The sequence below is a fragment of the Lontra canadensis genome, unplaced genomic scaffold (genome assembly GCF_010015895.1).
Source record: "Lontra canadensis isolate GAN:19392208 unplaced genomic scaffold, GSC_riverotter_1.0 scaffold53, whole genome shotgun sequence".
Classification (NCBI taxonomy): Eukaryota; Metazoa; Chordata; class Mammalia; order Carnivora; family Mustelidae; genus Lontra; species Lontra canadensis.
Window position 1 is genome coordinate 1535002 of NW_022631047.1, and position 10359 is coordinate 1545360.

The window sequence follows — 10359 nt, forward strand, 5'->3', positions numbered from 1 at the left end:
TGATAAAATTTCATTTCTCAGGGCACCTGGGTAACTCACACGGTTAAGCGTCTTATCCCAGGGTCCTGGGATCAAGCCCCATATCGGCCCCCCTGCTCAGTGGGGAGTCTGCTTCTCTCTCTGCCTGCTGCTCCCCCTGCTTGTACTCTCTGTGTCAAGTAAATACATAAAATCTTTTTAAAAATTTCATTTCTGAAGAGAAGATGACTGTCTTCTTTACTCCTTACAGTGAGCTTGTCCTTGTCTCTCCATGGTGACTCTTTGTCTCTGGGCACTCATCTGCTTTACTCTGTATCTCTTTTCTTTATCTAAGCACTTCTTTTTTAGACCTTCCCTTCGCCCTCCATGGCCCATTATGGCGCTGGGCCTACCTCCTGGCTTTTTTTCAGGCACTGTTTCAGGCTTGTGTCGCTCTGTCAGCTGCTTCCTTTTTATATTTCCCTTTACCTTTTCATTCCTAAGAGGGAGGACTCTGTTAGCTTTGTTTATTTTCTGTGTGTGCCAGGTGACCTATTCTGTGACATTTTCATGTGCTTTATTACGTGCCGGGCACTGTTGTGAGTACTTCACATCTAACAAGTCATTTAATTTTCATAGCAACCCAATGAGGAAGGTCTTATTTTTATCCTTAGTGTGTGTGTGAGGAAATAGGGGCAGAGATTAGTAGGTTGCTATGGTCATAACACAGGTAGTAATAGACAGAGCCACTCTCCAAGGCTAAGCAGGGCTCTCTCCTCCCAGCAGGTACCCTCCCTGGTCCAGTTAGCTGGGGACACGATGGGATAGTCACATGGCACAAAATATTGCCACACAGACTCCCCGTTAAGCAGGAACTGACTTTAGGGCAGTTTCATTCTTGGAAATGAGCTGTACTATTTTAGGCACCATGTATTAACTTCCTATGGCTGCTGTAATTCTTTTTTTTTAAATAAAAAAAATTTTTTTTTAAGATTTTATTTATTTATTTGACACAGAGAGATCACAAGTAGGCAGAGAGGCAGGCAGAGAGAGAGGAAGGGAAGCAGGCTCCCCACTGAGCAGAGAGCCTGGCGCTGGGCTCGATCCCATGACCCTGGGATCATGACCTGAGCTGAAGGCAGAGGCTTTAACCCATTGAGCTACCCAGGTGCCCCTCTTTTTTCTTTTTTAAGATTTTATTTTTTTAAGTAATTTCCACACCCAACGTGGGGCTTGAACTCACAGCCCCAAGATCAAGAGTCACATGCTCTGCCGACTGAGCCAGCCAGGTGTCCTGTGGCTGCTATAATTTGGAGTGTCTGAAAACAACACATATTTATTCCCTCACAGTTCTGGAGGCCAAAGTCTGAAATCAGTGTTACTGGGCCCAAATCAAGTTGTTGACAGGGCCAGGTTCCTTCTGAAGGCTCTAGGGGAGAATCTGTTCCATGCCTCTTCCAGCTTCTATGGGCTGCCATCATTCCTTGGCTTGTTGCTACATCACTCCAGTCTCCGCCTCCGAGGTCACATTGCCTTCTCTTCCTCTGTGGGCCTTCAAATCTGCCTCTGTCTCTCTTATAAAGATAGTTGTGATTGCGGGCACCTGGGTGGCTCAGTCGGTTAAGCGTCTGCCTTTGGCTCAGGTCATGATTGCAGGGTCCTGGGGCAGAATCCACATCGGTCTCCCTGCTCAGCAGGGAGTCTGCTTCTCCCTTTCCTCCTTGCTTATGCTCTCTCTTGCTATCTCTCTCTCTCTCGAATAAGTAAATAAAATCTTTAAAAAAAAGGTAGTTGTGGTTGCACACCCAGATTATCTAGCATAATCTCCCTGTCTCAAGATCCTTAATTTAATCACAACTGCAGGGTGCCACATGGGTTCCAGGGATTAGGACCCGGTATCTTTGGGGGCCATTATTTAGCTTATCATGTGCCATGACCGGTAGGTATCTCTTATAATACACATACTGTATTATCTGCCTAGGAAGGGAATAGGGAAATAATTAAAGTCATGTGAGTTATCACCATGGGACAGGCACCTTGCTTGGCTTCCAGCCTAACTTACCGTCTGTCCACCTCCATGGGGCTGCTGCGTGTATTTCACTGGTGTCTCAGACCCCTTGACTCATTCTCAGACCAAGAGCAAAGAATGGCCTTCCAATGTTCAAATCATGAATTCTTTTAGAAAAAATTCCAGTGTGCTCTAATTGTGCTAAGGCTGAACAGGGAAAGGAAGTTCTGGCCCACACATGAGCTGGACTTTCAGAGGGAACGCAGATCTCATGGTGTGATGGGAATCACAGTGGGGAAGCCGCAAGGGGAAGTGAAATTCTAGGGCAGAGGCACCATGGGCTTACACAGCCCTCTTTCTTTTCCAGCACACACAGCCACCAGGACAGTCTTTCTCTGAGGCTCTACCATGGAAAGTTTTAGATTTTGCTTTGATAAGGGAGGCTTTTCCTTTAGAAAAGTAGTTTTTAACCTCTAGGTTGCCTCAGAGCCTGGATGGCTTATGCACACAGATTGTCAGGTCTCACCCCCAGACTTCCTGACTTAATAAATCTGGACTAGAGCCCAATAATTTGTATTTTTAACAGGCTCCCAGATGCTGATGTTGCCATTTATCCGGGGACCACACTTTGAGAACCACTCAGAGCTTTAGGGGGTCATGATGCTATGTGTTTTACCTTCTTATGGACCAATTATTTCAAACATTTCTCCTTGAAATCAGCTTGGGCTTCACCTTTTTCAGTGAGGCCACTTCAACCTCCAGATTAGGGAATACCCCTCATCACTGTCCCCAAACACCTAGACTATACTTCTCCCATGGTACGCAATGCCATCTTATTTCACTTGGTGAAGGCAGTACTTAGCACAGTGCTTGGTACATACCCAGCCCCCGGTAAGGATTCTGGCACTCTTTGTTGAACTAACCTGAATATTCTGGAATGACCAATGACTTGTAATTTTCATGTCCACCTCAGATTCCATTAATGGTCTTTTGTAGTCTTTGAATATGTGGTAATTCTTCACAGGTCCATGCTTCTGCAGGTCCAGTTGTATTCTGTTCTTCCCCTTTCATCACTCAGAAATTTCTTCTTTATCCTTCAAGGCTCAAGTGAAACAGTCTCTCCTCATTGAAGCCTTCCTTGACTCCCTCAGAAACTCTCTGCCTCCTCCTCTCTACTTATGTAGCCCCTTGAATATCTCTCCTTTATAATTACTTTTTTTTAAAGGTTATTTGTTTATTGATTTGACAGAGAGAGAGAGAGAGAAGAGAGCACAAGCAGGGGTAGCAGCAGAGGGAGAGGGAGATGCAGGCTCCCTGCTCCGCTGGGATCACGACTTGAGCCGAAGGCAGATGCTCAACCCTCTGAATCACCCAGGCGCCCCTATAATTCTTTTGAGTTGTGTTAACAATGATTTGCTTACTTGTCACACTCACTCATTGTGAGCTTTTTTTTTTTAAGATTTTTTAAAAATTTATTTATTTGACAGGCAGAGATCACAAGTAGGTAGAGAGGCAGGCAGAGAGGGAGAGGGGAGGAAGCAGGCTCCCTGCCGAGCAGAAAGCCCAATAAGAGGCTTGATCCCAGGACCCTGGGATCATAACCTGAGCCTAAGGCAGAGGCTTTAACCCACTGAGCCACCCAGGTGCCCCTCATTGTGAGCTTTTGAGGCAAACAACTGAGTCTTAATTTTCTGAGATTGTGCATGTAAGATGCTTAGCATAGTAGCTGCTGTAAAAATGCTAACTTTCTCTGTTCTTCTTTGTGTCCTTCATGGCTCCCCTGTCTAAAACAGGGTAGGGACTTCATGACTCTGTGGAAAGAGTGGATGTAGAATTGAGCGGTTCTGGTAGTTTGTATAATCATGTCCCCATTGTTGGACCTAGGAAATTAAAAACATTTTTTTTCCTTTTCCTCTCCGTTTCTTTATCCTTCAAAATATTCAGTAGAGATGTTTTTAAAAACTTGTTTGGTTTTGTTTTCCTCCATGAGAGCACTGAAATCGTGTCTTTCAATCAAAAGAGTTAACTCCTGGGGCGCCTGGGTGGCTCAGTGGTTTAAGCCTCTGCCTTCAGCTCAGGTCATGATCTCGGGGTCCTGGGATCGAGCCCCACATCGGGCTCTCTGCTCAGCGGGGAGCCTGCTTCTCCCTCTCTCTCTGCCTGCCTCTCTGCCTACTTGTGATCTGTCTCTCTCTGTGTCAAAGAAATAAATAAAATCTTAAAAAAAAAAAAGAATTAACTCCAGGGTTTGTATTTTCAGGCGTGAGCTTCAACATTTTGGGGTGAAAATTAGCATAGTTGAGCCTGGCTACTTCAGAACCGGAATGACAGAGTTACAGCTGTGCCTGGAGAAACTCAAGCAAGCCTGGGAAGAAGTCCCTGAACATGTTAAAGAAGCCTATGGACAGAAGTTTTTTGATGCCCGTGAGCTTTTCTTTGCCTAAGATAATGGCTAACCTTGCCTGAGAAGGGGAAAAGAGGGTTGGTGAAGAATGGTGAAGATGGGCAGGTCCTCTGAGAACAAAACTCCTTAAACAAAGCCTTCGCAGGATAGGAGGTGTTGGGTAAGGTCCCATGGCCCTCATGGTTGGCTTGGTGATGGCTTTCATGGCTGAGGAAGAGGTTGTATGGACAGCCTAGGGCCAATGCTCGTTCTGCCCTGTTACGTATGGGTTGGGCCATCTATGTACTAGGGAGGCATTATGTGGCTAGAGGCCCAGAACCTCTGGGTCTTGAGAGGGGTGTGCCCTTCTGTAGTCTGGCAGGACTGGTGTGCACAACTGAAGTACAGCCTTCAGTATCGTCTGCCCCTTTAGTAACAAAGGGCCCAGGCACAAACTCCATGCCTTATTGTTGGGGGAGGGAAGATGTGTGTGGGTAGAGAGGACTAGATGAAGGCCAGCTTTGCAAGGCTTTATTGGCCAAGCCCAGAGTCTGGACCCCAACTGCAGCCTTCAGGAGCCTTCTGGGAGTGAGATGGTTCAATGTCTGTAAGAATGGCACTCTTATGACCTGGAAGAGGAGGCAGTTTGGGGGTAGAGGTAAAGCAGCCTTCTTCATAGGAGTTAGTCATTCACCTTGGTGTGGGGTTCCATCTTCCTGGGGGAAGCAATGGTTTTTTTTCACACAAAGGAGTCAGCAGCTTGCGAAGGCCAAAGGGAGCAGCTCACCTTTCACAAAGGGACCCTGTGATGGGTGGGTCCCAGCAGCCTGGGCACTGGCTTTGAGTGATACTGTAGTCCAGAGAAAAGAAGGCAGACAGAGGTGCAGACAGAAGACTCCTGACGTCCAGCACTGTCTTCTGGGTGCATCAGGCCTAAGAGGGTCACGATTAGCAGAGGGGAGAAAAATTGAATCAAGAAAAAAGCTGGCACAAAACAGTGCCTGAGCCTCTCAGAACTCATAGCAAGCTAGGGAAATATCGTTCCCAACATGGCAGAGGGCCAGCTGTAGTTATAAACTCTTCCCTGTCTAAGGTTTTAAACTGTATTAGGGAATTTTTTTCCCATCTGGATACATAGAGTTTAACAATAGAAATTAAGAGGAAAATAGAATTTATTATAGTGACTATACATAAAAGTACATATAGATATAAAAGGATATATATATATATATATATGTCATGATATATATCATGTCATATATATATGTCTGTCATGATTTAAAAGTAGTTAAAGGAGGGGTGCCTGGGTGGCTCAGTGGGTTAAGCCTCTGCCTTCGGCTCAGGTCATGATCCCAGGGTCCTGGGATCGAGCCCCCGCATCGGGCTCTCTCCTCTTCCTTTCCTCCCTTTGCCTGCCTCTCTGCCTATTTATGATCTCTGTCTGTCAAATAAATAAAAATAAAATCTTTAAAAAAAAAAAAAGTAGTTAAGGGATGCCTGGGTGGCGCATCGGTAAGTGTCTGCCTTCAGCTCAGGTCATGATCCCAGGGTCCTGGGATTGAGTCCTGAGTTGGCCTGCCGCTCCTACTGCTTGTGGTCATGCTCTGTCATGCTCTCTCTCTGACAAATAAATAAAATCTTTAAAGAAAAGAATATAAAAGGAATTGGAATTGTTCAAAGAGTTGTTATCAATATAAAGTTGTTAATAAGGTATTTTTTATTCTTTTTCTTATTGGTCCTTTAAAATTGGTGTATATTTTATACTTATAGCGTATCTTAACTTGGATGCAAAATTTTCCTAGGAAATACTTCATCTGTAGATTAAGAAAATTTAGAGTTGCTGGAGCATTATTTATAAGAATATAGATTACCTTATTAACAATTTCACAATGATAATAAATAGTGAAATGGTAGTATTTTGGATATGGAGGATTAAATAACTATTTTTTTTTAAGATTTTATTTATTTATTTGGCAGACAGAGATTACAAGTAGGCAGAGAGTCAGGCAGAGAGAGGGGAGGAAGCAGGTTCCCCGCTGAGTAGAGAGCCCGATGCGGGGCTCCATCCCAGGATCCTGAGGCCATGACCGGAGCTGAAGGCAGAGGCTTTAACCCAATGAGCCACCCAGGCGCCCCAAATAACTGTATTATTAAAATTAATTAATTTCATGTGTTTCCTTTTTTTTTTTTTTTTGAAGATTTTATTTAATTATTTGACAGACGGAGTCCATAAGTAGGCAGAGAGGCAGGCAGAGAGAGAGGGGGAAGCAGGCTTGCCGAGGAGCAGAGAGCCAGATGCGGGACTCGATCCCAGGACCCTGGGATTATGACCCAAACTGAAGGCAGCTGCCCAACCATCTGAACCACCCAGGTGCCCCCTGTTTTCTTTTTTTTTTAAGTGGCAACTAGAAAATTTAAGATTACATATGTGGGTCTCATTATTATTTCTATTGGATAACACTGTAAATTATTCTGATCCATGGACAACTCCAAAAATACTAAAATGTTTTCCAGAAATAGATTTGAGTTTTAAAATAAAAATTAATTAAAATTTAAAAATTCAGTTTTTAGTCATACTAGCTATATTTTAGGTCTTCAATAGCTACATTTGGCTAATGGCTGTCACTGGGAAGCATAGATCTACAGCCTAATCCTTGTAGAAATCAAATGTCATTAGATTTCTGTGGCTGTATAGCAGGGTCTTAACCTTAAAATATAAGGAATAAAGATTTTATTTTTTTATTTGACAGAGATCACAAGTAGGCAGAGAAGCAGGCAGAGAGAGACTGAGGGAAGCAGGCTCCCTGCTGAGCAGAGAACCCAATGCAGGTCTCGATCCCAGGACCCTGCTGGGATCATGACCTGAGCTAAAGGCAGAGGCTTTAACCCATTGAGCCATCTAGGCACCCCTAAAATACAAGGAATAAGATTGGGGCACCTGGGTGGCTCAGTTGGTGAAGTATCTGCCTTTGGCTCAGGGCATGATCTCAGGGTCTTGGGATGGAGCCCTTGTGTCAGGCTCCCTGCTCAGTGGGGAGCCTGATTCTCCATCTCTCTCTGCCCCTCTTCCCTGCTCATGCTCTCTCTCTCTCTCAAATAAATAAATAAGATCTTTTTTAAAAAAACGCAAGGAATAAGATGGCTGACCACCATTTCTCTGTTTGTATACAGATTACAATGGCGTCAAACAAGAGCTGTTGAAATGTAGCACAAACCTGAACCTGGTCACTGACTGCATGGAACATGCTTTGACGTCTGTGTATCCCCGCACTCGATACTCGGCTGGTTGGGATTCTCAGTTTTTTTTCATTCCTCTCTCCTATTTACCTACATCACTGTCAGACTACATACTGACTAGGTCTTGGCCCAAACCAGCCCAGGCCGTCTAAAGAAAACTGGTTTGATTGCTCTCGAAATGAAGAAGACGAAAGTCCGAAATTGATAATTAGTGTCTCAGTAATCCTTATTAGGAACTAACATGTTTATAGTCCAGATATCCAAAGCTTATTCCTTGAGGAATTTTTACTATTTTAAGATTTTTTTGATGAGAATATTTCCAAAATACATCATTCTTCTTTGCCTATTAAGCAGAGTAAACAGAAAATAATTCAACTTGTTTTGATATTATTTCTTTACGTAAATGAATAGTTCTGGGCTATGATAACACTATTGCTTGAGGACTATTTAGAAATATATGGACTTCTTTATCCTTATTTGTACTATGGTACTTTTTTTTTTCTACTCTGGTACTTTTAATAAATATTTCATTTTGCTTTCTTCTCTGTTTGCCAGCTATTTTTGATGATGTTTCTTCCTTGTTTAAAAATAAATGATTTTTAATTTTGTAAATGAAAATAATACACACACACACACACACACACACACACAGTTAAATGTTCCATTAATACTCAAAAGCTTAAAAATAAAAAACAGCAGTTCCCCACGCTTCATTGCTGCTCCTCAGAGGTAAATGCTTTCAACTTTTACCTATTTCTTCTGATATCAACCTCTATATTTCTAACTAATATACTGTTATTTCTTGATTTATTAAGTTTAGACATTCTCAATTGATTTCCCACTAAGAAAAATCCTGTTGATTTTCCTATTAGTTTATTTATACCACTTTCCTGACCATTTCCTGTATCCCAATGTTTTAAATAAAATTTTATCGTATTTTCAGTAATTAATAGTGTTTGCATTGTTAAGTATGTGAATATTGCTTACTGTTCAGTCAAGTATTTTTCCTTTATAATACCATCTTTTTGTTTTTCTTAGAGTTAATTATTGCCTTGCTTTTTTACTTGCAGTATTTTAAATTTACTTTAATTTTTTTTGGTTCTTGCAGATGTCAGAACACTATCAGTAGTATTTTTAGATAGCTAAACTTTATCATTCCATTTCAACTGATCCAATAAAGGATCACACTTTGATTTAGTTGTTATGTCCCTGTTCTCTGATTTAACCTATAATAATTTCTTCCCTTCAAAAAAGAATCTTTTATAATATGGACATTTTTTTTTTTAAAGATTTTATTTATTTATTTGTCAGAGACAGAGGGAGAGAGAGTGAGCAAGCACAGGCAGACAGAGAGGCAGGCAGAGGCAGAGGGAGAAGCAGGCTCCCCGCCGAGCAAGGAGCCCGATGTGGGACTCGATCCCAGGACGCTGGGATCATGACCTGAGCCGAAGGCAGCCGCTTAACCAACTGAGCCACCCAGGCGTCCCTAATACGGACATTTTTGAAGAGTATTAGTTATTTTGTAAAGCATGTCCTCATGATCAGATCTGGGTTATGCATTTTGGCAGAAATGCCACAGAAGTAATATTGAGTCCCTCTCAATGCATCATATCAGTGGGCATAGATGTCAGTTTATCTCATTATTGGTGATGTTTTTAAGTTTGAACCCTTGGTTAAAATAGAGTCTGCCAAGGGACACCTGGGTGGCTCAGTTGATTGTCTGCCTTCAGCTTAGTTCGTGCTCCTAGCATCCTGAGATCGAGCTCCACATTGGGCTCTCAGCTCAGCGGGGCATCTACTTCTCCCTCTCCTCTGGCTCGTGCTATATCTCTCTCTCTCAAATAAATAAAAATCTTTAAAAAAAAAATGGAGTCTGCCAAGTTTCTCCACTGTAAAGTTAATTTTTTTCTTTTGTAACTAATAAATAATTCGTGAGGATATTTTGAGATTATATAAATATCCTGTTCCTCATCAAACTTTTACCTACTAATTTTAGAATTATTAATGATTCTTTTTAAAATCAGTTATTACTATGATGATTATGAATGATTTTTAACTCCCTCACTCCATCTACATTTACAAGTTGAAATTTCCATCTCCTTTATTTTTTTATTTATTGTAAAAATGGACTCATGGGGTCACCTGGGTAGCACAGTCGGTTGAGCCTCTGCCTTCGGTTCAAGTAATGATCCTAGAGACCTGAGATTGAGACCCATGTCGGGCTCCCTGCTCAGTGGGCAGTCTGTTTCTCCCTCTGCCTCTCCCCCAGCTTGTGCTCTCTCTCCCTCACTCACTCTCCCCGTAAATAAATTAATAAAATCTTAAAAAAAAAAAAAGGAATAGACTCATGGATTCTTAGTTTAATTAGTTATAAGCCATTTCTGTCATTACGTATTTTGTATTTTTAGAATTCTTATATCTGTACAACTTTTTTTTTTTTAAGATTTTATTTATTTATTTGACAGAGATCACAAGTAGATGGAGAGGCAGGCAGAGAGAGAGAGAGAGAGGGAAGCAGGCTCCCCGCCGAGCAGAGAGCCCGACGCGGGACTCGATCCCAGGACCCCGAGATCATGACCCGAGCCGAAGGCAGCGGCCTAACCCACTGAGCCACCCAGGCGCCCTGTACAACTTTTTTTTTTTAAAGATTATTTATTTGAGAGAGTGTGAGAGGGGGAAAGAGGGAGAGGGAGAGTGAATCTCAAGCAGCTCCATGCTGAGCCGTGGAGCTGATGCGGGGCTGGATCTCACAAGGCTAAGATTATGACCCAAG

At 42.5% G+C, this 10359-nt stretch overlaps 1 protein-coding gene across 2 annotated transcripts in view; it reads left to right on the top strand.

Moving 5' to 3' along the window:
- The window catches only part of HSD17B6 (hydroxysteroid 17-beta dehydrogenase 6), a 35107-nt gene extending 26894 nt beyond the window's left edge, over positions 1-8213 (top strand). For both annotated transcript variants that reach the window (XM_032874511.1, XM_032874512.1), the window contains exons 4-5: positions 4227-4390; positions 7521-8213. In XM_032874511.1, the coding sequence (XP_032730402.1) occupies positions 4227-4390; positions 7521-7738 (382 nt within the window). In that variant the 3' untranslated portion in view covers positions 7739-8213. The remainder of the gene's footprint in view (positions 1-4226; positions 4391-7520) is intronic.
- The last annotated feature ends 2146 nt before the right edge of the window (positions 8214-10359 follow it).